Raw genomic sequence first — 27,932 nt, forward strand, 5'->3', positions numbered from 1 at the left:
TGGTCCGCAAGTTGGGAATATTCGGCTACTTTTAAGGAGAAATCTTATTCTGAGACCAATGTCATTTCAACATTAATGTACAATGTATATATACATTTACCTGAATACACTAAATCAGTGTTCGGAGGACATGTTTTGCTTCCCCATCTAACAAACGTTGAACCAGTTTCTGTGAAAGAATAGATAAAAAACGATGAAATGAGTTGATAAATCAGAAAAAAAAATACATGTAGCGTCAAGATGATTCAGATTTGAAATGAAAGAAACGAAACGAAATCGTTTTCTATTGCGATTATGTATACAAAATGACTAAAATGAACTCAAAGTGTTTTCACAGTCTAAATTATTTGCATTCGACTATCTATCTATCCTTGGTAATAGTGAAAATAAAGTATCTTTGAGTATTGGCTTTTTTGTCAATGAAAGCAACGTTTACTTGGCTGACATCGACCTAAACATTATGCGAAATCTGAACTTCTCATAATAAACGGAACAAATACACATGTATACCGCCATTAAATATCAGAAACTACCAATCATTAAACAATCATATTTTTTTCACAGAAGAAAATCACCGAGTATAAGCTAATTAGAAGATGACTGTATTGAATTTGGAGGTATTAGTCGTGGGTCTGAAAAAGCTTAAGGTTACTGACAAAACAGGTATTTGAAACCGTCAAATCTTTATAATTACTTTCGTGTTAAGTCGATGAGCATGCGCGAAATATACTTCCTCGAGGAAGGGCTTGTTTCAATCCCGTCCGCAGACTCATAACCGCTTTCTGATTCATTACATATCACTCCGTTATTTTATATAGGCTCAGCTATACAGGAAGTGGAAAAAAATCAAAGCATGAGCACTTCTCATAACAAATCAGCGATGTTATTTCTATTGTACTGTACTGATTTGCAGACAGAGCAGGGCCGGATCCGTACACTTTGAAAAGGACTGATGCCAGCTAAGGTCCCTCAGAAAAGGGGGTGTTAGGATATTGTTTGCCCTTTTTGTGTCAATTGTACACATAAAAACTGACAAATTTTCCAATAAAAAATAGGTTGTCAACCCCCTGCACCTCCATCTTTGGATCCGCCACTGTAGATGCGGAATTAAGTACTGAATATGGCAGAGGTGTAAAATTTTGGAATATATACCATCTTACAGTAGGTTGGGTTTGGGTAGAATAAAATAAGTTTCCTAACTCACAGAAAGTGTATAATGAACATGGTCCACGCATGCTAATCGACTATCCCTCATTACCACGAAAGACTCTATGTTTGACAAGAAGTCTTCAAATACAACACAGTTATCTCTTTCTAATGCAACTGGCAAATATATCAGAGGAATCTTTAAAAACAAATACTGTCTTGGTGCTCTCTTTGCATTTACCTTGGAATACCGGAGGTCGTGGGTTCGATCTTCGGCCGAGTCGTACAAAAGACTAAAATTGTTAGTCACTGCTTTTTCACTAAGCACGTAGGATATCGGAAAAGTGACAATTAGTTTTCGGGACTCAAAATCATGTATTTTAGTGGGATGACTGACTGTCGTTTCTGTGAGTTAGCACATTGAATATCTGGCCCATTATAACGAAAGATTAATAAAAAAAAACAAGAGCAGAAATCAAAAGATTACAATTCAATGATATAAAATAGAACACTTAACAAAGAACATGAAATAACCACCCCCCCCCCCAAAAAAAAAAAAAAGAACCGTTCAAAGAAACCAAAGCAAATGAACAACTCGGACTCCACAAAAAAAAACTGGCAGCATGGACCAGGTGGTGTCCTCCTCTTCTTTTTTAGAAATACCCACCGAGTCAAGTCCGGGGTAGAAGAAAGAGGAATGGTACAAAGGTACTTCGAAGGATTTGTTCGATAGGTCAAACATTTGCGTTCTGAAATGCATGACATATCTGCCATACTCAAACAATCTTTGAAATAACGTCTACACATGCGTCAAAATTTTGAGGAAGTCGATTGTAGAATTGAAACGATGTTATCCAATGCAAGTTGACGTTTTAAGGAAGTCGATTGTAGAATTGATACGATGTTATCAAATTAAAGTTGACGTTACAACGAAAGTTACATATAACAGTTAGTATTGATGCATATTCAATACATCCCACTCTGAATGGTACCGACACTAAAAGCGTGGAGATTATTTAACGTTAAACTCTAATGAAACACTTACGTTTAGTAGCTTCAAGTTTTATCACTTTTTCTTCCAACTGACGTATTCTATTCAAAACAGCATCCGGGTCATTTAAAAGGAGCCTTTTGTCCAAATCTTTTGAACATACGTCTGTTAATATCAAAAAGAAAATAAGAAATGATTTCGGAGAAGGCAGCTTCGATATAATAACTGACTTTGACATATTTTCTGCACTGCTTGATCTTTGCTATCTAACTTGTCGGCTGATCATTCAGTAAACTGTCACATAGTATAACGAAAGCTAGTTTTAACTATTAGAAATAATTGTTTAGCTATGCTACTTTTCATCTACTTGCACCAATCATTTTTTACCTTTAAGACATAAACTTCTAAAAAGACCATCAAAGATTAACTAAAAATGCACTGAATACACAAAAAAACAATCATATAAGTATTGCTAATTTCGGAATAATGTACACCTGTACACCTTTTTCAACGAGTAACCTCACTAGAAATATATATATTTTACTTAAGAAGTTCGAGATTCAAATGTAAATTGTATACAAAAAGTACTCAAAACCCAAAATATCGAAATTGGAAGCCAAATACAACACCGAAGAGTCCTACCAATATATGTCAGATCTACATTATTTTAGCCCCATGTTTAATACAAGTAATGCTGCATCAGTGTTATAGGGGTTGCGAATTTTGTGATATTGCAAATTTCGGTAAATAAATTTATGTTTGTAGTTCAGGTCAATACAGGTCTGACTACTTGCTACTTGTTTGAATATAAATATTGAGGACTTATGGTCTACCAGAAGTGACATCGGTCCAGTGGCTTCTAATTTCAAAACCAAACAATCATATGAAAATGACAAATTTCTGTATGCTGTCCATGTGTTTCAATAAGAAAACATGCATATGTATACTGCTTTGGTAATAGCATTATGTTTTATCGAGTAGAGTCATATCTGTGTAAATACATTTGTTTTGAAATATTCAGATTCTACTTAAATCCCATTTGGAGATTAGAAATTATGACAAAACATTATATTAAAGAACAGTCTGCCAGACAAACCTATTAATAAGTATTGGAAGGGTATGATATGTTCTGCTGTTCAAACAATTTGTCGGCTATTGATTTCTATTGTTTATATAAAGACCCAATTATACTAGAATTAGATTGGATCGTCTAAATAAGAGACAGATCCACTCAATGTATTGACTTTCTGTTGGGACACCTGCTTCCTTTAAAGACCAAAGTTATTGCTTCTAATACCGGAGAGAAACCTAATATAACAAGGAACATCAGCTCAAGTCATAACTTACATTCTACTAATACCGTTATTTTATTTCTCATGTATAGAAGCGATGGCTTCAATATGGACCTAATTTGTTCCCCAGAATTGCTGAGGATTCATTCATTGAAATTTGTTTTGATCAAATCCATTTTCCTCAATTACTCAAAGCAGTTTACAGATATACAGAACTGCATTATGTTTCGTGTGAAAGTGGTATAGAAAATTTTGTGATTTTAAAATTAGGAATCAGAGACTAATAAAACAATGAATATTTCGGTTAACCAATCGCAGAATAACTTTTCATATATACAGTCGACGACGAATGAGGACATGATACCACCACTTATTTATTTAGGGTGCTTGTTCTTGTTTGGAATTCCCGGAAATAGTCTCGTTGTAGCTGTTTTCGGTTTGCGACGAAAACCCTCAGCATACAGAACAATAATTCTATTTTTGGGAGTTAATGACCTACTTATATGTAGCGTAACAATTCCATTCGAGTTTTACTACCTTAATTATCATATGTCGTTTTATAATAAGTGGATATGCAAAGTGTTCCGTTCGTTTAATTACATGTTCGTGTATAATTCAGTCCTTGTCCTGCAGCTAATGGCCATAGAGCGCTTCAGAAGAGTTTGCAAACCACTGAAAATTCAGATGTCAAATAAAGTAGGGAGAATTTGTATTATATGTATTTCTATCTTCTCCGTGATTTACACTGTACCGAATTTATTAATACGGGGAATACACAAGGTATCTTTGTCAAGGAATATAACCGGTTATGAATGTTCAACTTCTGATGATTATAAGCATTCAATATTACCGGTAGTTTACACCCTTTCGACTTTATGTATTTGTGCTGGACACATCACAGTTTTCATCATTGTGTACGCCTGTATTGGAAGACAGATTTATCGCCATTTTATTTTTGTCAAAAGTATAAACCCGGACAACAGCTCGTTCCAGGAACAAACGGTTGACGTAGCAGGACACTCTAAATCAACATCTCTCGAAGTAACTGGAGACTTTGACTCCGTTGTCAAATTTACGGAACATTTGCAATTTTCTAATCTTTCCTTCAGACGCAAATATCCAAGTGCAAGAACATCGCAGAAGATCAAATGCAAAAGATTAGCCGATGCTCAAAACAATAAATGCACAAAAATTGCGATTTTAATTACGTCCTTTTTTGTTGTGAGTTATATTCCCAATTTAGCTCTCAGTACCTTATCTGGAATCTACGGTGATAGTTTTTTAGCTGAGCACTTATCTCCCCCAGTGTTGCACTTTCTGCAAAGGACATACGTCATAAATCATGTGCTTAACCCTGTAATATACGGCTTTATAGACCGAAGGTTTCGGATAGATTGTAAGCATCTGACAATGCAACTGTTTAGAGGATGCCTGTGTAAATGAGTAGCGAGTTACATGTAATTTGTTCTACATTTTTGCCATTTCTGTTCAGAAATTGGTATGAAAACACGTCAGTAACGCATCGACGACACCATGAGTGATAACGTACTGTAATTACTTACATGTGTTTGTGTATATTTATTTTTTTTTCTTTCCAACGTTCTTTCTGCATATAAATTTTATTTTTTTTCAAAATGTGTTATATTATTTCTAACAGAGAAGTAAAGACATTTTGTGAAGTTTGACAAATGTGTTTATAGTGTTAAAAATGTGCGAATTTCTTTTGTTTACTTTTTTTTTATTTTTAGTATCTTGCTATCTACATTTGCTTAAGTTGTGAAGTTGGCGCCTTGTCAATCTAGTTCAATATCAATGCATCTTTTGCATCAGAAACGTCTAGCAATTATTTATCTCCTTAGATTATAATCATGTTTTTATATGTGATATCTATTTTGCTGAACCAGTATACTTGTTTTAGGGGTAAGTCGACGGCAAACACCATGGACTACATTTGGTTTTCTTGTCGTTTTTTTTTCTCAGTTTTGGTTGATTTTGTAACTTTGACACACTTCTCATTTCTGCCTTTTCTCTAGGTTCCCCGTTCACCTTGCCAATGAAGAAAACTGGAAAAATACATAAATTAATAATCAAAACGTCACATCCAGTGAAAGTTAAGATCTAAAATAGTGCAATAAAATGAGTCAAAACAGTTTTACACTATATAAATACATTTATTCCACAATGGAAAGTGACAAATATATATTTACCTCTTCACAATGTGAAACATTTTAGTTAGGCGAATCCAAACGAAGGAAACAATTCTCTTTTAAATACACGTGTAAGCCATTGCATTCTGGAAAGGTTTAACATTAAGAATGCTTTAGCATATGTAAACACCAGGCTCGATGCAGAATTCTAAAACTTTGTGAACACAAGAGCACTATGTTTATTTCATCTCAACAATGTTGTGTCATTCATGCTTGTGGTGTAAAGAAATCTTCATTAAAAATGTTTAAAATTTTAACTTAAACACTCCGTAATTGCTTACAACGGTGTTTTCAATATTGTGAATTCATAATTGCTCATGGAATGTAGAGTACTCCGAATATTTTCAAGATCAGTATAAGATTTTAAGACACCTAGCCTACATTTAGCACGTGCTACTTAAATGGCGGACTTATTTGATACCAGTATCACATTGCATATCCCTGAGCGGGTGTACGTCAAAACATGGATGCTATAAAAATATAGTGCATTTTACTTTTGCCTCTCTACAAATTAATGTTTTGTCAAATGATATGAAAAATGACTTATAAAATAGAGCAAATGTAAATATTCTCTGAAGGTACGGGTCAAACTGGAATTTATATGGAAACCAGTCAACTTTACATATTTGCACTAGGTTAATATTTAATCGATTTTATGATCAATATGATATTTGGTGTTTTCTATGATGTAATGATTAGACTGTCTGGAGTATCAGAACACGTAAATACACATAGCAGAAAATTTATTCAAAGATAGATGAATATAAGAATTTCTCCAAAATAAAGATCTGTGTACAGAAAGGGAGTAAAGTCAAGTAAAAATGCAGCATATGTACTAGCATCAATTGTTCGATTTTTCAATTGTCTTAATGCACCTTGTATTCTATACTCTATATTTAGCAGCGTTTGCATTTTATATCGATTGATACTTAAATTAATATTGAAAATACAGTTTTAATGTATAAAAATATGACCATATGACACGACATAATCATTAGGAGAAAAATGTGGTTGACCAAATATTTGAGAGCTAGCAAATTGGTACAAAAAAAAACATTTTTTTAATAGTTCTGATACAAATTCAAAAGAAAATGGAGTGCTTGGTTTGCACTAAAAATGTTTTATGTTCACCATGTATATAATGAATGAAAATTAGAAGGAAATAAAGAATGTTCAAGCCCCATTTTAGCTACAACTAAAATATAAATGGTTTCTGATCTTTTAAGTTACTCATTTAGAACAGACAACACAAGTTAATGGATAGTTATTGATGTATGGTGGGCATTTCAGTGATCCACACTTTGCTATGACACTGTTGAAAAGCTTCCCCTGGTGATTTTCCACTCCCCCGAATATATATTCTGGATTGATGTCAATGCATGCAAATGATGATTGAGCAGTTTGTCTGTAGTCAGCAGCCGACAGATACCCATGGTATTCCTGTTTCCATCCATCATGGCAGACATTCTTTCCCGGAATCATAATGGACGACGATGTGTGCAGTGATCTACATAAAGCACACGGTACATCCTCATCCATCGAGTTCGACTTAAAGAAGTTTTCAGAATCGTATTCTGCACCGTAAATGTGAGCCGAGAGTCTATCACCAGCGGTTTTGACAAAGTCAGGATTTGGAGGAAGGCAAACGTATTCGGCCCCTGAACCCGATTCGCTATAATGTCCACCAGCTGCAAATCCTACAAAACATTTTGCAGTGAAATTATTATTTCTTTCATACTTGTGTACTTGCCGTGTGCTGTGTTAACGAACAAAATCATATCCTGAGATTGAATAAAAGGCAAAGACAGGTTTTAGAAATGATTCGGTGGGGTCTTCCGGCTTGTCTAAGGGTGTGAATAGAGGGTGTCCGAATACTAACTTCGCAAAGACATCCCAATCTACGTCTGAATTCATAAAAACAATCAATCATGACATGGTGTTGGTTGCAAAAAAATGATAATTTTCATTTCAGTATAGTATATTTTATTGTTTTTTTTTGTTGGTTTTTTTTTGGCTTTTTTTTTTTTTGTTTTTGTTTTTTTTTTTTTTTTTGTGTTTTTTTTTTTTTTTTCATTCAAATGCAATATTTTGTCATTTAATTGGTATAATTTTTCGTTTGAATGTAATATTTTTTTTTCATCTTATCGGGATAAGTTTGTAGTCGAATGTAGTATATAGTATATTTAATGAAAAATATTGCATTCAAGAACATATACCATCTGAACAGAAATTATTACATTCAAATGAAAATTATTAGATTTTTGCAACCAATAACCGTATGATACGTTCAATCAGCCATATATTTGGTATAGAGATATATGACATGTATAGTATGGATCGTAAAGCTAAGTATAACTTTTTACAACATTAGTCGTCTTAAAATATAAAAAAAAAACAAATTGAAGACGTTTTCTGTCGATAATGGAATAAAGAATGGATATGGCGAAACGCAACAAATGCACTAGTATATACAACTAAAGTCAAATCAAAGATCGCTTAAAGGTCTTCAACAAGTGTAAACACACCTTTAAGTAAGTTCTAAAAGTCCCTGACAACAAAAGTAATAAAATCCACAGTAATAGAATGATGACTATTCTTGAAAAACAACACGAAGGTGCATTAATGACCAATACCAATAACATGACTAAAGAGTAAAATATATCAGGTGAGGTAGCAATACCTAAGGTACAAATAATGTAGCATTGTTGGGCAAGACAATGCCTGGAACACTAAAAAAGGATACACAAATCAGCGTACCAAGAACAAATCGTACAACGCAAAAGAACTAAAACCTTCGCAAAAATGAACACCATAAAGCCCACTGAAAAAAGGGACTGGGAACTCAGGTACTTCGGAAGGGTAAGAAGTTCCTGCTTCTTGAAGGACTCCCGATTTGCTGCTCGAATGTGAACACGATAAGTATTATTATCATGTCACGTTCAAATTTAATCAGAACTATACCAGAGTAAATTTCTTCCGTTCTATTGTTGTTGACACAGTGATGTCTTCCCCATCTGATGTAAGTGGAACCTGTGAATTGTAATTGACAATATTACCTGAAGATTTAATATATACTTTCTATTCGCTTTCCTACAAACGTGTATTACAAAGCTTGGGTAGGTAAACTGATTTGTTTATATTTTATTTGCATTTCGAAGTGCTGCTCTTAAGGGACGACAATTCGACTCTAAGACTCCATGGTAACATACGGTCAATAAAATATTACGTATATAGTTCATGATATTTTTTTCAAAGAAATATGGCATCCATTTATCAGATCCATTTATTTATTAAATTGTCGGTTTGAAATATTTTTCAATGTTTTCCTGACTTTTCATCATAAACACTGATGACACCAAGAAGGTGAAGGGAGTAATTGACATTTTATTTGTATTACCAAAGCGTATATAACAATATCGTTATTGGCAAGGGTGAAATCATCCAGGTGCACTGTTTCGAACACTCAGTCTTATTATGTCAAATTTAAAATTAATTTTAAAAAGTTGAAATTTGCAATGTTTCAATCTCCGTCGTAATGGTTCCTCTCATCAGCATCATTTAGTTGACTTTCTAAGGCAAATGTTAGGAATTAAAGGTGCAAGACAATAATCGAAAAAGATATTATTCCTTTCCCAACCTCTTTCCTCCTATGGTAGTAAATTGCTTGATACTAGAATTTTTAAAAGCACACTTCTAATTTGTGATAATTTTTTTGTACTAAAACTCAGTAATATATTTTTTTTTCAATATAAAAATTAACAAGGATATGCCCATGAAGAATACGCAACGTACCTGTTTGTTTGGTCAGAGAACTTTCTAAAGTTTGAACCTTGCTTTTAAGTAGGTTATTCTCCGTTTGTTGCTGAATAAGAGTTAAGTTGAGCACTGCAACCACCTGTTCAAGTTTTGCAAGACGGTCTGCCATCACGGTCTGGTCATTCAGCAAGAGTCGTTTAATATCACTTCCACTGCAAACACTCATCAGAGGTGAGAGCAGCAGTGGGTTTAAGAAGAGAAATATTAATAAGTTTGTCATTATTTGTATTCATCTGTTGTATGATTATACACAGTTCAAAGGTGAGGAGATAAGCAATCTCGTTTACGTCAGAGTGTCACCTTAATTCTTGTCTATTGAATGTTAATTCTGTCTATTAGAACCATAGATTTGACAATTTAAATGCATTTTATTTTGTTAAAACATACTGCTACAGTCTTTTGATTTTGCCATTTTTTTCATACCACTAATGTTAATGGTAGCAGAACTGACAGAAACTTCGTCCAAAAAAAATGACATCAAACTACCTTTTTCGAATGAAGATTTTCAGAAGAATTTTTGCCCACGGCTTTTGTCAAGAAATTTCAATGTGCCCATTTTGATAATCTACATTTTGCCGAAAGGTGTGCAAATTGATGATGGTAAAATGATCTAATTAATTACGATTGTTTGTTTATTTAGATAGTAAAATATTTCTATAAGTGCGGACGAATTTATCATTAACAACAGACTTCTGGAAAAAACCAGTTACTTTGTATCTCGTTATATATAGAACCATAGGATTGCACACAAGTAATGTGTTTCGACAAGGGCGTCAAATGTTCGAGATTGCCTAGTATTATCTAATCACTTGGGTGTTGTTCATGATGGGGTATTTAACGTCCTTAACTGCTTTTGCGAGTCTTGCACGGCCGGCATCTTAGCTGTGTAAGTAATTGAGATTCGTAAATCTTTTATTGATTTAGTGAAAGAATTATTTGTGTTAAGGGCTAATCACTGATAATTATATTTTTACTTATTGATATTAATAAGATATGTATTTTTAAGTAAATGAATGAACTGTAATGTAAATTTTATGTCATGACTTCAAGTTTTTTCTTCATTCTCAAAACGTTTTTCCCATGAACATGTAAATTTTAAGTAAGAAAATAAAAATCAACAGTCAAATCACTGAGTCGGGAAGTGCTAAAAATCAGCAGTCTAATCACTGTCGGGAAGCGTTATAAATCAGCAGTCTAATCACTGTTGGGAAGCGTTATAAATCAGCAGTCAAATCACTGTCGGGAAGCGTTATAAATCAGTAGTCTAATCACTGTCGGGAAGCGTCATATGTTGATTCTATGGTTTAATTTTGAAAAATCAATGGAGGAATATTGCTAAAATGTAATCAACCCTTATTTTCACTAATATAAGAAAGTACACAAGAACATATTAATTCAGATTCAGAAAGGACATTAACCCTATTAGAAACAACTAATTATCCAGTTCTACTGGTCCTTGTAATTAAAATCATTTGGAATTAACTTAGGCTGTAATCTAAATAGATAGAACCCGAGTTGTCAAGGAAAGGACCTGTGCTGTCGGTGATATAACCTGTGTAATCAAGGATATAACATTTGTTCCGTGTTATCGGGGATGGAACCTGTGTTACCGAGAATAGAACCTGTTTTATCGAGGACGGAACCTGCCTTATCGAGAATAGAATTAACCCATGCTATCGAGAACAGAATCCCTGTTATCGAGGAAAGATCCTGTGTTATGGAGGATGGAATCTGCCTTATCGAGAAAATAACTCGTGTTATCGAGGATAGATCTATTGCAGAATTAGACGACGAGTCTACTTCTTCCAATGAACATGACGATGGTGGCTGTAATGTTTATAAACGGGAATGAAATGAAAATGCTCTTTACTTTGTGTTAACCCGAATAAGTTTTTGATATTACTTTTATACTATAACCCTACTTATTATTTATTATGAATATATTCAAGCATTTAAACATTTAAAAATTTAAAATTCGGTATACAGCGTTTAATGAACCGTATAGTTTTTTTTTAAAAACAGGTATCCAATTGTGAGTTCAAATACCTTTATTTGTGTCAAATCAGTGATTGAGGATAGTGTAAAAAGCAGGTGAATCAATAGTTTTACCAGATGAGGGTAAGGATAGATGCAGACAATTGATTTTAATCACGTCCTATTTTAATTTTAGTTAAAATACTAATGTTTAATCACTTTCTGCTTTCTAGAACTTTCAATTATGTTTGTTTCTAAAAATAAATATTGTTACAATAATAATTATTCATTGCAATGTTAGGTCGTGTACTGTTTCGTATTTTATTATGTATTTAATTTCCAACATCTTTCTTATTATAATTTTGTTTGTTTTCTTACGTTTTTGTGCACTTGGTACAAGTAATCTGGAAATTTCTATAGACTTCGCCATCATATATATTTATAGCTTGAAAAAAGTCCCTTTTATTTTACAAGTAAAAAAAGTTTACAACAAAGTAAAGTGTTGATATTATTTAAGGAGTATGGCTTACCCAAGGAGCAGCACATTGAGTTATGAAAAGCTATGTCTAGAAGTTGCTGAAAGTTTAACACCAGGTAACATTTACCTATACAATATTTTAGGTAACCTATATTGATTGACTTACGCATGTCCTGTTTAGTGTAATTCTTTTGATGGTCGTATGACATGTCTTTCTCCCAAGTCGCATTTCAAGTTGAAATATCTGAAAGCTAAGAACAACGAATAAGTTGACTTAAAAATTAGTTTTACAAAAGAATTAAATGTTGTTTTTAATCGGCCAGTGTACTTAGGCCTATCAGGATCATTATTCTTCTCAATGAAAACTTTTTTCATTCATTTACTACATTAGTTAAGATTTTTGCCGTGGTTTCCGAAAGTATCTTGAGATGTATTTTAAATCAAATCTGGGGACGACTTTATGACTATATAAGGACTTATATCCTAATAGGTAAATCAAAACTTTTTTTCAGGAATATTCTAAGAATGACAGTCTTAAGATAGCCATAAATGCATATATTTAATACTCACTACATACTTAGTAGCCCCAGCGCTAAGCTTGTCGTATAAGGCGACTAAATAGTGCTCAGAAACCTAGCCGGGGCTAGGCGCTCTGCCCACAGAGCAACTGGGATGTGTGCCCCAGGTGGTGGAATGGGGTACCCCTGGCGTGTTACATGCTGGGGTTGTCAGGCTATAATACGGAAAACCTGACTGCAAACCATAGTGGTGCACCGTGTTGGGAAGGATGCCACGTTCCTCGCACGTTAAAGAACTCGCTGGGGTATTCGATAGGAGTAGGAACCTTTGCGCTCCGCCACAGGAGGCTAAATTGCCCGACCTTACCTACCCCTCTTTTTCCAGTGGCAATCAAAATTTGTCGACCCTATTATCCTTGTGACCCATCCTTTTTTTCATTTCATGTTCATTTTATCATCCATTTCATGTTCATTGTCTGAATATAGCTGAAATATTGCTGCTCGGACGTTAAGCCCCAACAAACAAACAAACAAACAAACATACTTAGTACATCCGGGTTTATTTTGTTTATTTGGGGTTTTTTTGGGGGGTTTAGTTTTTTTGGGGGGGAATATGAAATTGAAAATACCACGATACTGTAATATTGAGAATAACTTAAAATAAAAAATAATAGTTTCATGAAAATAGCGGTAAGAAGAAATTATATTTAGGTTACAGCCCACCAATTCAACCAGTGAGCATTTGGAACGTACGCAAAAAAAGTCCTACGCAGAAATTACCCCCGTTCCTCATAGTGCTGTGAAAAATGTCCTCATTTTATTTTAAAAATTAGAACTGTTTCTGAAAGGAAAAAAACATTTCTGTACATTTTATGGGTGCATTTTGCTTCTTGTGATGTAAAGCCTGATCTCCATAATGATTTCTAAATATACCCCTATCTTGTGAAAACACGGGGATTTCCCATGCTATTTATAGATCCTTCACTTCCGGTGACCAGTACTGCACTGCAAGTCTGCTAACTTCACATGCCATTCTGAGGATAGTGAGTTGACATGTGTGAAATCATGCTGATATATAGTCCTGTGCAGGTTAAAGTTAAGGTAAAGTCCAGAGAAACCATTGAATATTTTGAAATTAGCATTGAAGCCTATGGGGAGTGGAATTAGTGGTTTCTAGCCTTAAAGTATACATTTATTTTTTTAAACATTTTTTTTTTCAATCTATATTTCAAATTATTAATGTATTCATGTTTTTTAAATATATCATGAATATGTACATCTGCATGTCTCAATTTTAACAAACACCAATATGACACTATTGAAAGGCCTATTGAATAAAGTTTAAACTGACTTGCAAGAAATACTCTAACATGTTTTTAAGTTGCTAATATTGTTAGCGACTTCTTGCACTCGTAATTTCAGTACTTAATATTCGCATATTATTTGAATAAATATATAGTAATACGCCACTTAATGCTGCAGATCTTCGCCGTGTTAACCGCCATAGCGTCATAGTTCTAGTATCATACGAGATAAAAATGTACCTCTTGAGTATCATACACGTGTGTTCTGCGTGTGTTTCTTGCTTGTGTGCGAACGGGAAGTTTACATGAAATGATTGGTTATCTATGAATATGCATTGCCAGTTGTTTAATCTGGTTCCTAAACTGGTACCCTTGTCAAAATCATTAGCGACCCGAATATCGCTACAACATACCTTTTTTTTTTTTAAAAAAAGTATCATTATACACATGTCTATGTGTTTTGTTTTGTTTTTTGTTTTTTGTTTTTTGTTTTTTTTTGGGGGGGGGTTTTGGGGGGGTTGCTTGTATTAGAACGTTAAGTTTACAATTAAAGATGAATTAATCGGTTAGCATTGAATTAATGTAATATTACCCAGTTTCCGATTCAAATACTGGGGCTCGTTACAATTGACTATATATAGGCCATAAATATTAACAGGACCCCAATATCTATATATAGCCATTGCTAGTTGTTTAATCTGGTTCCGGGAAATTGAAAACATTCGGGTCATCTCGGTTACGAAAGAGTAGCAATCATATCAAGGGAAACAAGATTTTGGCGGAAGTCACCCGATTTTAGAGGATATCGCATTTGTGCCTTTTCGGATGTTGAAAGTAAGCCAAAATCAGTTACAGAGAATATTTGACGACCAGCGACTTTGGAGTTCTCAGTCTTTGATTTTTAATGCAGTCACTACATACACAAAACTTTGGACTTTGAAGGTCCCTAATTCATATCAGAATTCACAAGCAACAATTCAAAGAACTAGAGAAACTACTTCATGGTATCAGAAATAGGTTATAAGAATTTGAAGCATAAGAACATAATAACCGAACTATCAGTTGACAATTCAGATACACCTAAATCCGAGTGCATAGAAACATTGAACAAAGACAATCTACACGCACATAGTAGCGAACCCAACAGAATAAAATAGATTACATATAAAAACTGAGGATAGAGGAAACAAGACGTAACACAAAAAATAAAAACACTACACAAGTATGGCCTTCCACGATAACATATTGCCTGACACTTTAGAAATATTGAACATGATTTGTCAGTTTTTGATTAGAACTTTATTTGTTTGTTTGTTTGTTTGTTTGTTTGTTTGTTTGGGTTTAATGCCCGAGCAGCAATATTTCAGTTATATTCAGGCGATGAACATTAAATGTATGATAAAATGAACATGAAATTATGATGAAATGAAAAATGGTATGGGACACAAGGACAATGGGGTCGACAAATTTTGATTGCCACAGGAATTAGAGGTGGGTAGGGTCGGGCAATTTAGCCTCCTGTGGCGGAGCCCTATGGTTCCTACTCCGGGAGAATACCACAGTAGGGTTCTTTTACGTGCGAGGAACGTGGCATCTTTCCCAACACAGTGCACCACTATGGTTGGCGGTCAGGTTTTCTGTATCATAGCCTGACAACCCCAGCATGTAACACACCAGGGGTACCCCATTCCACCACTTGGGGCACACAACTCAGTTGCTCTGTGGGCAGAGCGCCCTAGCCCCCGGCTAGGGTTTTGAGCACTATTTAGTCGCCTTTTACGACAAGCTTAGCGCTGTTGCAGGCCTATTCTTTCGACACCCGGACCTGCACGGGGCAATTAGAACTTTATAGAAATCCACCTGTTTTGATGAATGCTTACATTGTTACCTGCATGTTATTTATGCACTCCTAGAATGTTTTTTTCTGCGTAGAAAGACATAATTATAATCAAAGTAGTCATGTACTGAATCAATTTATATCAATTGTTTGAATTTTCCCGTCTCAAATAATGGTCAAATTGCAAAGAGGGGATAAATTTTAAAAAAAGGAATGAACTGGAATCTACTTCAAATGTATCTAAACACAAGCTTGTTGTGTAAATTGTTGACATTAAACTCTCTGATTCAAATTCACAATTCTGGTTGCGATCGAAAGACAACACTAATTCGAAATATCACACAAAAAAATTACGTGGCATTTTCTCAGTTGATAAGCTATAATTCAGTTGCTACAAACTGTTGCATAGACACTTTATATAGATTATTACAAATTAGAAAAAATTATCAAAATAACGTATTTTTGTGTGTGAATATGCACGCATGAAAAGTGTTTAACAAAAATTATGTGCCCCCTTTCAAGTGATTCTCTGGATTCGCCACTGTTACAAATAACAATTACACCAGACTGCAGACTGATACCATTTTGGGAAAATCGATTATCAAAGTTACATGTATTATATATGTCACCATCTCATCAAAGTTATAATTTTATTTGTTATCTCCTTCCGATGTCACGAGGCGAAAATCTGTTAAGATTAAAAATCATTTCACAATTTGTTTTCAACCTAACAGTCAGTTTTTAGTTCGTTTGAATCGGCGTTTTTGTTTTTTTTTTTTCCGTTTAGTAGAAAATGGAATAAATATGCATTCTGTGCTGAAGATAATGGAACGTACCCACTCGGTATAATGGTCTGCAAAGACCGACTCAATCATTATAAATACTGCTGTTCTGAAATACACTACTACATCAGGTTGGTTTCGGGGTTGACTCACCCTTTTGTTATTCAGTTTGTGTACAACTTGGTCAAAATGAACAAATAATAGCCTTGAACCCCTTTCTTTATCGGAATCACTGCCCTTTTTTTGTAAATATTTGGATCTGCCTGCATGAAATGTGAAGATAGCTCTTTCAATTTGTTCCCAGGACCGGTACCTCTGTTTTTATTTTTCTTTCTAGGATTGATGACGACTTATAATCTTATAGGGGTTCTCCTGCTAGCTTTACATCAAATGGTTGGTTTATTAAGCGTCTAACATTTGTAGACAATATGAGTATATAAAGAAAATGACTGGTTTATTCGGGTAAACATGGCACAGAAATGATAAGAAGTCAGAGGTCAACTACATCTATTTTTTTATTAATTAGCGTTTAAGTTCGAAGTAAGAGTTGTTTGTTGGTTTTGTTTATTGGCGTAAATAGTATGAATTGACCTTGATATTTTAGAAATTATGGCAAAGGGGACCCACCTGTTTGCATTTTAACTTTAACGGAGTTTATCAGTGGAACTATTTTCCTGCGGCGGAGTCAGAGATAGTTGCAGATGCTAACAGACTACAAATCTATATGCTCTGGTCACTGCTATATCAGTTCTGATCTTCGATCTAAAATGATAAAAAGAGGGGATCTGTGTTGAATTTACGCACTTTCAAAGATCTGTATTCACCTTCTCATGATTTAGTTTGAAATGCTAGAAAATGTAACTGGATTTTCGAAACTATCATCTTTGTAGACCCCAGAACATGTTGCGTCTCCCATAAAAATTCAAGTCGTCCAAACACATGGAAAAGTTATAATAATCATCAAGGAAACAAGTGAAGGGTGTTTTTGAAATAGTGTATTCCATGAAAAAAACCGTATGCGCATTACTAAATCATACAGAGACCGGTTTAAAAAATCCCGAATAACATACTAGTATACAAAATACGTCTATAATATTTTCCTCCATGGGCTTAGAGTAAGGCAATAATTTTCGTTGGTACTCACCAAAAAAATCTGTGAACAGCTGTACAAACATGATATTTTACTTATTCTGCAGTACCAATCAATTTTAGGCTGCTACGCCCCTGTCCTCAAATTTACTGATTTGCATACATTTAATTGGTTTATTCCTGGAATGCCAACATCCTTTGATCTACCGACAAATTACCCGTAACATTTTGTTGGCGTTCAAGGAATAGGTGTGAGTGGATATCACTAAGTGCATCCTTATCAAAACATCCATACCAATTAACAGGTAGCTAAACCTCAGGTGACTTATTTCAGTTCATATTTCAGATAGTTATTCAAGTTGTAAAAGTCCTTTTTTTTTTCTTTTTGGCCGTTTCTACTTAAGAATTTTCTTCACAAAATCAGACATACACATGTTTAGCACAATAGACTTTTGAATTAGTTTTGTAGTCCAATAACTTGAAGATATTTCAATCTATCTTTCTACTTTATGTAAGAATACTAGTACTAAACACTAGTTTTTGTTCAATTTAATAAAATATTTGTAATTGCTACACAATAAATATATTCATATTATTAGTTGAAACATTAGAATGATAAAGAATGAAATAAATCGTAGTCTTCAATATTAAAGTTCAGAGGTTGAAATAATGTTTATTGGTGTCAAATTTCTGAATTTCTGTAATATTTAGGTATATAACTCATACATTTCTTTAAATAAAAGTAAAAAAAAAATGTTACAATTTTATTATATTTTTACAAATTTTTAATAATTCACTTTTATCATGTTCTTACATATTTTCAAAAATCTGCTTTTTTTCATATAAAAATGGTCCCATTTATCAACTTCACTAATTAATCTCAACAGTTTAATACTTATAAAAAAAATTAATTGTTATAAAAACTCCTATTGTTATAACATAAACATCTATTGAAGTATTATTGTTGGCATTCAAGTAATAGGTAACATATAAAATGTTGTCATTCGAGGAAGACACCATTTAATTACAGGTTTAAATAAACATAAATGAAATTGTTGTTTTAATAATTATAGTCTTTTCTTTATTGCTCACCTTAATTTCACCTGGATTTTACTTGTGGAATTATAGTTAAAATAATAAAATACAGCCAAAAACTTATTAGAAAAAAAAGGTATTTGTTATCAAACATAATAACTGAATGGTGTTTTAATATTTTATTACATGTTGTTGAGTAGTTGGATTATAGTACAAAAATATAATTATTTACATGTATATAACTTAATAAAATTGAAAAGAAAGGTTAGTTTTACCTTTAATTAATACATGTTGAAATTTATTATGTTCCGTAATGTCAAGCCTCCAAGCAATCACAGTTAGATTGCAAGCTAAACATGTTTGAAAAGTGTTCAACTGCTATGCAACGGTGCTATGTTCCAAATAGTATTCGGCTTACTAGTTACTACCAGGCAAACCCCAGCTGCTACTGTATTCATAGGTGTGACCATCGAATAATTTTTGGCGCAAGACCCAAAAGTTTGGACTCCAGACCTACTATGAGGACAACGTCGACATCACTCAACTAGTGAGACAAGCAGCAGTACTACCACTGGTCCCTCAGAATGAAGGTTATGACGTATGGTTCCTCTCACTCCAAGACATTGACAATGCAGACAATGTATCCGACACTACTACATTTACGGACTACTTTCCTGAACACTGGGTTGAGAACAACAGATTTTTATGGAACCACTACTAGACAGAAGGACATCGCTGTACGAACCACTTAGAGAGCTGGCACAAGATAAAGAAGAAAATCCAACATGCACATCCAAACGTCTATGAAATAATTGACTAACTACTGACTATTCAGGCCATGACAGAAATTACAATTATTCAGTACTCAGCAGGAGGAGGTCGCCAATCCAGAAGACCCGTCTACCAACGCATCGACTCAAGACTACAACAACTCAAAGACTGATACCGACAGGTGTTAATTACTGTGACAGACTATGCAGATGCTGCCTCCCACCGACTGCATCTTGATAAGTGAACTTTTATATTATACAATTTACAAACATTGTAATATATTTCAAGCTTTGTCATCTTTAATAACTGTATTTGATTTTTTATTTATTTGTATTGTGTGAAACTGATCATATAGATACATTTATGAAACTGATAGTCTATAATGTGTCTTAAATGTTCTTGTTTTTTCCTGCTATATGTTTATTATTGATTTAATTTGTAGTAAATCTTATCTATCTGAAACTGAATTGTCATTTATCCTTTGATTTGTGATGTTGATTTTGTTATTCATTAAATAGATTTATCGCAAATTAGTTTGATTCAACATAAAATATATCATCAACATTCGAAATGCACTTCAATGACGAACTCAAACATATAAAATGCAAAAAAAAGTTGGTTTTTTTTTTTGCCTAGTATTCTACATACATTTATAGTATTTTTACAGGTAAAAAAATTTAATGCATTTTATTATACATATGTAAAACAAACCATAGATCTTCTAGGTACGTGAACCTATTGTCTTTTTTGTTTATTTAACTATTTAATTAGTAGGGTAATTATTAAATGTATGCCAACCAGGACGACACCCTCAAATCTTCCAGTTTTTACTTAAGTTGAGAAGTGATGTGAGGGAAGCCTCAAAACGAGACAGTAAAATAAGGCCAAGCACACATTTTTAAGCAGTAATATATTGCGCAATGATATTATCAGGGTCAGGGAGTTGTTATTAAGTTTGAGAAGGCCTGGTCATTACTCGCTAAAATCTGCGAACTTAATCAAAAGTACCTAAAAATCGTTGCGGATATTAAACCAATAATTTTTGTACGGATTTCAGACTTCAGATCAATCATTTTAACTCACAAGTACACAGTATGATAAAATGACCATTCAACGTGGTCAATTTAGTCAATGAATTCGTTTTGTTTACTAGTAATTGATTTTGATGTGTGTGTGTGTGTGTGTGTGTGTGTGTGTGTGTGTGTGCCAAGAACGTGTACTTTCTCCTTACATCGCCTGGTTTTATTCGATTATTTTGTAGGTGATATAAAAAAAATTATATTTTTTCTCCGCAATGATATAAAGAAGGCAGTTTCCGAGAGGATTGTGGACGGCAAAGATCTCATCAAGGTGCTAGAAGAACGAGAATACTTCTGTAGAAATAATGTTGAAAAACTGGAAAAGCTGTTTGATCAAGTCGAATTGTCTTCACTAGCTACTCTCATTCGGAACTACAGAGAAGGTTACAATTTATTCGGTAAGCTTGAATATGACTACTTATTTCAATACATGTATTCAATACCATCTTCTATAATATTTTTTTATAATGTCGATGTGTGTATACAATATAATTGTCCGTTGTGTTTTGTTCTGAATTCTGGTGCGTACAGTTCTCTAAGCACAGATCATTCAGTATGACTATCAGGGACTGTGCAATATTTATCTGAGGGAGGGGCCGGTGTACAGCAATCAATAGCTTTTAAAAAATCTTTTTTAAGTATTCTAGTCAGAATGCTTAACTGTGATTGTATTATGTGTTATTTTAACTGAAAAATATTGATTTTTATAATTTACTGTTATTTTATTTACTTTTGATTAATAAACTTAGTTCTTTTATTATGTCTTTAATATTAGGTTTTGAAAAGTTTATGCCCCGCCAAAAGACTTTAAAAAAAAACTTATCACCCTTCTAATTATTTTTACGAAAAAAAGTATTTGCCCCGTCTGCATTTGCACCGGCTCCTCCCTCAGATAAATATTGCACAGTCCCTTACATATATGAAATATTAGTGTGACTACTTTTATCAGAACATCGAATAAGAATAAATATTATAGAAACAGTTAACTATTACTTGTATCATGCATTGTAGATATCACAGAGTCACCCGACAGTTTCACAGAGTTTTCAATGATTACAGTACATAACTTCGTAGAAACAGAAAATTTTAGGAAAATGGAAAAACTCTTACAAACAAAGGAGGAAAAATCTGCTCTGTTAAAAGGTTAGATGTTTTAGCGACTAAGAAAGTTATTCATAATACTCTGCAATTTGTTAGAAGATTTTGCACAAAAGTCGGTTTATTTATAAGCAGATAATGCTTAATTCTAGGTTTTCGCATAAAAGTAAATTACAACTGACAGATGGAAGGAATTGTGTTTTTATATCATTTTATTCAATATATCAGCTACAATATAACAATATTCCAAGCCTACGGGGTATTATTTCAAAGATAATCTGTTACTGCCAGAGCGTATACAGCCTTTGTTGATGTCACATCATATATAAAGTTTCTATCTCACAGATGAGACCATAGATTTAACGTCTTGCCGGCATGATAACCCACCTACCTTACTAGCTACTGTAATGTAGCTCCTTTGATATTCAGTGTCGGAGAAGCTACAGAGCTAGGTCTTATGATTCACTACTGTTCAATATTCAATGCAAATTTTTAAGCACAATACCATCATGTAAAGACGTTAAAATGAGATGTACGGAACGCCATAACTGTCTTATCTGGTCAATTATATTTATACGCGGTGCTGTTTTCTTTATATTCGATACTTTCTTATTTATATGTGGTTGTATTATCTTAATATGTAGTGGTTTTACCTTTATATGCAGTGGCTTTACCTTTATATTCGGTGGGTTTACCTTTATAATCGGTGGTTTTACCTTTATATGCGGTGGCTTTATCTTTATATAAAGTGGATTTACCTTTATATGCGGTGGTTTTACCTTTATATGCGGTGGCTTTATCTTTATATAAAGTGGTTTTATCTTTATATGCGGTGGTTTCATCTTTATATGCGATGGTTTCATCTTTATATGCGGTGGTTTTATTTATATATGCGGTGTATTTTTCTACACCAGCACTCTCCTTTATATACTGTTCGAAATTCATTGTATGCTGTAGAAAGCTTTGATTATCTCATTGCAAAGCTTAATGGTCGGAACTTTTTAACTTGATCAATTTTGCACAGCACATTGTGAAAAAAAATGGAGGAAATTTTGCAAGAATTGGGCTTCGACAATCTTGTAGAATCATTTGTAAATAAACAGATAACACCTGTTATTATTGGACTTCTATCTTTTTCTCAAATGAAACAGTTAGGCGTAAAGGATGTATCGGAAACGATGAAACTACGTATGAAATGTTTGCCTTATAGAAGTCGAAAGCCAAGTAAAAATGTTGGAAATTTCGAGTTCCCAAAAGAATTATTTGAAAACTTATTAGAAACCAACTTTACAATTATGGACATCAGCAAGGTTCCCTCGGTTTCTGAAATTGTTCTGTATAGAAAAATGAGGATGTACGATTTAAGCAAGCATGACTTTGATGACGTTGAAGATGATGCACTAAACAGAACACTTGGTTTTCGACTTCAATAAGGCAAATTAAAAGGTTTCACCTTCATCATATTATACTTAGTATATATTGGTTTGATTTCTTTCTAATAGGACCTCCAGGTTCAGGAAAATCACAAAATGCATTCCATTTTGCAAAGAAGTTCAGTCGATCAAATCATAAAAGCATAGTTTGGCGAATAAATTGCAAATCGTACAGAGACATGCATTTCTCTTTCGCTAGTTTGATGTTAAAACTTGGTATCAGGGAAACTGTACGTTACAAAGAACAATGTATTCTTGAATGTCTTCAGGAAATGTTTAAATTTATATTTTGTCAACTTACAAAGGGAGATCATCTGTCCTCGAACCATCTTTTTATAATGGATGACATGGAGTCGCACAACTCAACACCGGAAGTTCACAATATGTTAGAACATTTGATCATTGCAAGAAATATTTACGTCATCGCTACCTCACAACACAGGTACTCTCCTATGCTTACTCATAAATACGGAATGGACATTGAAAAAATGGCTGATGATGAGGTTATTCAACTGTTTAAACGTGATCTGAATCGTTCTAATTATAACTTAGATGATAAAGATGAGCAAGATATCAAACTTCTTGCAAATGAGATGGATCACTTACCACTGAGCCTCGCTTTAGCATCGTCATACATAAATATAACGAAGGTTAGTATAAGTGACTATACAAAATACTGGTCGAAGTTGCAGGAAGACGCGCATGAAATATCTACTGATGGGAAAAGTTTTAATGCTTCGTTTGTTCTGACGTTAGAAAAACTAGATCATGAATTATCAGATACCTGCAAGAAGCTTTTAGACTATATACCCCACCTCAACTATGGTTTAATACACGTTCAAATCTTGGAGAGTTTACTGGAGTCGGAGTCTTCAACAAGCATCGCTGCTGATTTAAACAAGTTTTTGGCAGTATTGCATGACTTTTCTATTGCTACAATCAATGGGGAAGGGAATAATAGAATTGTATCAGTACACAGTATTACTGTATGGTTTTTAGATAAACAGAAACAAAAAATTGACAGACAAAAAGAGAGATTAAAATTACTTAAACATTTTTGTCACTATATTGATACCGATGCAAGACTGCTGGAAACAGTGAATCGAAATGTCAAATTTCTTGACCATGCATGTTGTCTTCTAAAGTGCCTAGAGGAAAATGCTAATACTGATTGTACGGAGACATTGATTTTCGAATGCTATCTGTGTTGTTGTGTGGCAGTAACATTTCTAATATATGGTAATACTCAGTTATCAGCAGATCACTTTTTCAAAAAGGCAAAACGATATCTCTTTGGTTTGTTGTCATGGAATGAGATTGATCATATAGATAACAATGATAACGATCAATACAGTAAAGTAGAAACTTTTTTAAGCGGAAACGATACAATTAAAACTTCTTCCAGTCAACTCTTTGAAGCTCTTCTGAAAAAGTCGAAAGAAATTCCTCTACAATCTATTAAAAGTTTCGTTGTGCACAAGCACAGAAGTGGACGAGACATGCGATTAGTGAGACAATACGGAAAGTTTGCCGAAAGCGAGAAAACTGGCCATCACATTCCAGAAACACGTCTTGAATCCCTTACTGAACAGAAAGTCTTAATACCTTTACAAAACATACAAGAGATATTTTTAGCGGAATTATTCGTGACTATCATGTATAACCACAGTAAAAATATAGTCTTTATTGAAGAAGGTAAGCAAAGTACATTTGCGGAAGATATCCAATCTGGATATCAATCCTCTTCGAAATACGCGTCAAAAGCTTTGGAACAATTTCAGTATGCTTATAATGTGTCATATTTGCTTGAAAAACATCTTAAAAATATACAGCCTACTTTGCACAGTGGACAGTACACCATGACAAAGCGTGGAGGAATTTATCACTTCTTAAAACAAACAAACAACACTGACGTGCTTCAAGACATTATACGTGTCATGGACAATATGTACGATTCTTGCGAAAGAGAACGCTTCTATAACTTTGGAATACTAAAAATGTGCAAGTCCTTTAATCTGTATCAAAGATGTATGATTCAAAATATTCTACGTTCGTGCTACTCTCGATTGTCTTTAATGGATCCATCTAGACAAGGTGATCACACTAGTAAAGCCCTGAAACACTGTACAAATGTAGAATCCATACTATTGGAAATGGATCCGTGGATAGCCCTTACAAATGTACATTTAGACATAGCTGAGACGTTTACAGCAGTCGGGAGACCGGACGTAGAGAAAGCTAGGCGTCATTATGAACTGGCTCTTCGGAAACAGGAACTACCAACAAGGTACAAAATAAAGGCTTTCCGGTGCTTTATCAAGTTCTGTAAAGCTCAAGGGACAAATGAAGACTACAAAACAGCTGAATATTTTGCAAATGAAATCCTACGAAAATCCACGAAGACAGAACAGATAAACTTTATGATGGAATCCATAGACAAGTTAAAAAGGGTAAGCAGCAGCAAACCATAATCTATCCACAAAGAGGCTACACGCGTCATTCTCTTTATTTATCTCTATCAATGAACGGAATGCAATAATACCTATCATATAATAAAATATTGTAAATATCAGTATGCTGTACACGTGCTTCAAGAAGTAACCTTTCATCAGTTGCATTTATGAAAAAAACGTAACATTTGTAAATACTGTTGAAGTTCAAGATCCAAAATCAAATTGTATACTAGAAGCACTCAAAAACCAAATTTATCGAAAGAGGAACCCAAACCCAACACTGAGAAGTTCTTCTAGGTGTAATACAAATGTTTATGTATATATTTCCTATTTCCGGTAGTTTTGGGTCCACTCGAACAGTTTAACACTTTTACAAATATTGCACGTCAGCCAGGAATGCATTTTTTTTTTACAAAAATTTTATTTACTTCGTGTAAAGCCCTGAAACACTGTACAAAAGTAGAGTCCATACTATTGTAGTACAGTTGTCATGTAAAAAGTTGTTACCGTATAACGTAACAGAGCAGCGATTTAGTACATTGGTTTTTTTTTTTTGTTGATATCCTGCTTATTACTTTAAAAAGTATTTCAATTGGGTAGTCTTCGACGTATTCGTAATATGCAGGTTTTCAAATTCTAAAAGAATGGTAATAACACAGTGTCAATTGAAAAATGTTAAACCCTACGGCACGTTAAAAAACAGACGCCGGATTATGATGTTATAAAGCACATATTAATAACGGATTGAGGTTCAGTAACTATATAGTATATGTGTTTTAGATAACGGGATCATCTGAAAATAGGGAAGCTTCAGTACCAATGAGAAGTGACGATGGTGATACTGAATCGAGGACCTTTAAAAGGTACGTATATATAGCCTTTAACCTATGTCTTGTTTTTAAAACCACAAAAAAAAATGTCATACTTCTCCATCAACATGCGGCTTGTATTAAACAGAATTTCTGGCATAGACGGATCCCAGGGGTTGCTTCCCTTATGCTCGAAATTTTAGTTATCATTGGAAATCATCGGAGTTCATTTTTTCCTTATTAGTACATGTTAGTTTAGTCGAATTTATCGTTAATTAGAACATTTACAAGATCAATTAGTAAAGTTCAGCAATATTTAGTTAAAGTTCAGGGAAATTCAGTAACATTTAGCAGAACTAAGTAAAAATTTAACAAAATTTAAAAACTTTTGTGAATTTCAGTGAAATTAATGGTACTTACCTGAAATAATTTCGTTTTCGTAACTTTAAAATTTTCAAAGTTCTTGTTGGTTCAGAGTCCGAATTGTTCGGGTGATATATTGCTGAAAGCTAATGTGTTGTAACAAGAGAGTCGGTCAGGTAACCAAATGTTTTTTATTTTACGACCAGGTGCATCGGTAGGGTAAGTGTCGCCTGCTTTTCTAGAAACACCCGCCGAGTTGCTCATAAAAAGTCAAGTCCAGGGTAGACGGAAGGGGGAAGGAAAACTATGACACGTCGAACAAATCAGTTTTCATGTCAATTCAGATGCAGGTGTATGTACGTAGAATGGTATAATCACCTAATATTAATAAGTATCTGTTTAGAAATTTAGAAATTCAAAATTAACATTTGTACTAGTTTCTATTGGAGTTTTGTAACCCCCTCGTCACTGAATTTATGCGTGGTTGAATTAAATGTTTTATTTGAAATATTTTTTAATTAAGACTTAACGTCATGTTAATTGCATTATGTTTTGTTCTTAATTTTGTTTTTTCCCGTTTTTAAGCGTCGGGGTTCAATGTCATAATGAACCAATTTTCCTAACTGGACAAGAAGATACGGGGGTACAAACCGGTTTAATTCATCAGAGTTTAGAACACTTGAAACAAATTCAGCAGCAATTACTGACTGTTAACAAAGAGCGGCTGTCGGTCGAAAAACAGAGGTTAGAAATAGAACAAGAGAGACTCAACATTGAACGAGAAAGAATAGCGATAGAAAAATCGAAACTTAAACAGTAGTGAAAGTATGGACACTGAATAAAAAAAATATAGCGAAATTTCACCTTGGATGTTAGTCGCGCTTTTCAGAGCTTTCTTAAAGGTGAGGATACGCTTGAAACCTTATATGACATATCTGTTCCTTTTTTCATTGAGTGACAGGAAATCTGTATGCTCCTTGCGCTTTTGTGATGGATTGGTTGAATACTCGTAGTGCGTTGGGCAAATGTATTTGCTTAAGGCATTCTATCCGTGTATTATTCACTGGTTTAATTTAATTCTTGTGTAAAATCCTTAGTGTTCTGTTAATATCTTTGTAAATTTGTTGTTTGTATATATTTGTAAGATACTAAAATATCAAAACCAGTTTCATAGTAAACCTTACTATAAAACACTGGTATAAACTGACATAAGAACAGCTAGGCAGTTTCCCTGTAATAAAAGACTGAGTTGGTTTAATACATAATTGTCTTCCTTATTGAAAAAAATCAAAGACTGAAATCTTCAAAGTCGCTAATCGTCAAATATTCACTGTCACTGATTTTGAATTACTTTCGACATCTGAAATGGTACGAATGCGATATGTTCTTAAATCGGGTGACTTCCGTAACATCTTAGTTCCCTTGATATTATTGCGTACTCTTGGCGTGATTACCCG

The 27,932-nt window shown here is 33.8% G+C and overlaps 3 protein-coding genes across 4 annotated transcripts; 2 read left to right on the plus strand and 1 right to left on the minus strand.

The window, feature by feature from the left end:
* The first annotated feature begins 3,786 nt into the window (after positions 1-3,786).
* On the plus strand, positions 3,787-5,463 carry LOC148604659 (cholecystokinin receptor-like). The gene has a single exon (XM_088550893.1). The coding sequence runs from the start codon at positions 3,787-3,789 to the stop codon at positions 4,870-4,872; it is 1,086 nt and encodes a 361-aa protein (XP_088407019.1). The 3' UTR covers positions 4,873-5,463.
* A 116-nt stretch (positions 5,464-5,579) lies between these two features.
* On the minus strand, positions 5,580-9,723 carry LOC148604660 (uncharacterized). The gene is made up of 3 exons (XM_088547854.1): positions 9,429-9,723; positions 8,598-8,666; positions 5,580-7,333 (listed from the first exon to the last, which is right to left on the minus strand). Exons 1-3 carry the CDS (start codon positions 9,670-9,672, stop codon positions 6,867-6,869), a joined length of 780 nt encoding a protein of 259 aa, XP_088403980.1. The 5' UTR covers positions 9,673-9,723; the 3' UTR covers positions 5,580-6,866.
* Positions 9,724-11,417: 1,694 nt separating this feature from the next.
* LOC148604661 (uncharacterized) lies at positions 11,418-27,733 on the plus strand. 2 transcript variants are annotated; one of them, XM_088547850.1, is made up of 7 exons: positions 11,418-11,570; positions 11,944-12,020; positions 20,502-20,717; positions 21,331-21,462; positions 22,920-25,300; positions 26,084-26,166; positions 27,061-27,733. In XM_088547850.1, the coding sequence occupies exons 2-7, from the start codon at positions 11,948-11,950 to the stop codon at positions 27,293-27,295; spliced, it is 3,120 nt and encodes a 1,039-aa protein (XP_088403976.1). In that variant the 5' UTR covers positions 11,418-11,570; positions 11,944-11,947; the 3' UTR covers positions 27,296-27,733. The 2 variants fall into 2 exon arrangements, with proteins under 2 accessions (XP_088403976.1, XP_088403977.1); XM_088547851.1 differs by having other exon boundaries at positions 11,446-11,570; positions 20,546-20,717.
* The last annotated feature ends 199 nt before the right edge of the window (positions 27,734-27,932 follow it).

This window comes from Perna viridis, chromosome 10 (assembly GCF_037379345.1).
Source record: "Perna viridis isolate PV_CMFRI_1.1 ecotype Kerala chromosome 10, ASM3737934v1, whole genome shotgun sequence".
Taxonomy (NCBI): domain Eukaryota; kingdom Metazoa; phylum Mollusca; class Bivalvia; order Mytilida; family Mytilidae; genus Perna; species Perna viridis.

Excerpts from the sequence above, each read along its gene's own strand:
- LOC148604661 (XM_088547850.1), top strand. The coding sequence starts at position 11,948 with ATGGCTTACCCAAGGAGCAGCACATTGAGTTATGAAAAGCTATGTCTA. Across the intron at positions 12,021-20,501 it reads TGCTGAAAGTTTAACACCAG|GTGATATAAAAAAAATTATA; the intron begins GTAACATTTACC and ends ATTATTTTGTAG. Across the intron at positions 21,463-22,919 it reads AAAATCTGCTCTGTTAAAAG|GACCTCCAGGTTCAGGAAAA; the intron begins GTTAGATGTTTT and ends TCTTTCTAATAG.
- LOC148604660 (XM_088547854.1), bottom strand. The coding sequence starts at position 9,672 with ATGACAAACTTATTAATATTTCTCTTCTTAAACCCACTGCTGCTCTCA. Across the intron at positions 8,667-9,428 it reads TTCTCTGACCAAACAAACAG|GTTCCACTTACATCAGATGG; the intron begins GTACGTTGCGTA and ends TACAATTCACAG. Across the intron at positions 7,334-8,597 it reads AACGGAAGAAATTTACTCTG|GATTTGCAGCTGGTGGACAT; the intron begins GTATAGTTCTGA and ends AATGTTTTGTAG.
- LOC148604659 (XM_088550893.1), top strand. The coding sequence starts at position 3,787 with ATGATACCACCACTTATTTATTTAGGGTGCTTGTTCTTGTTTGGAATT.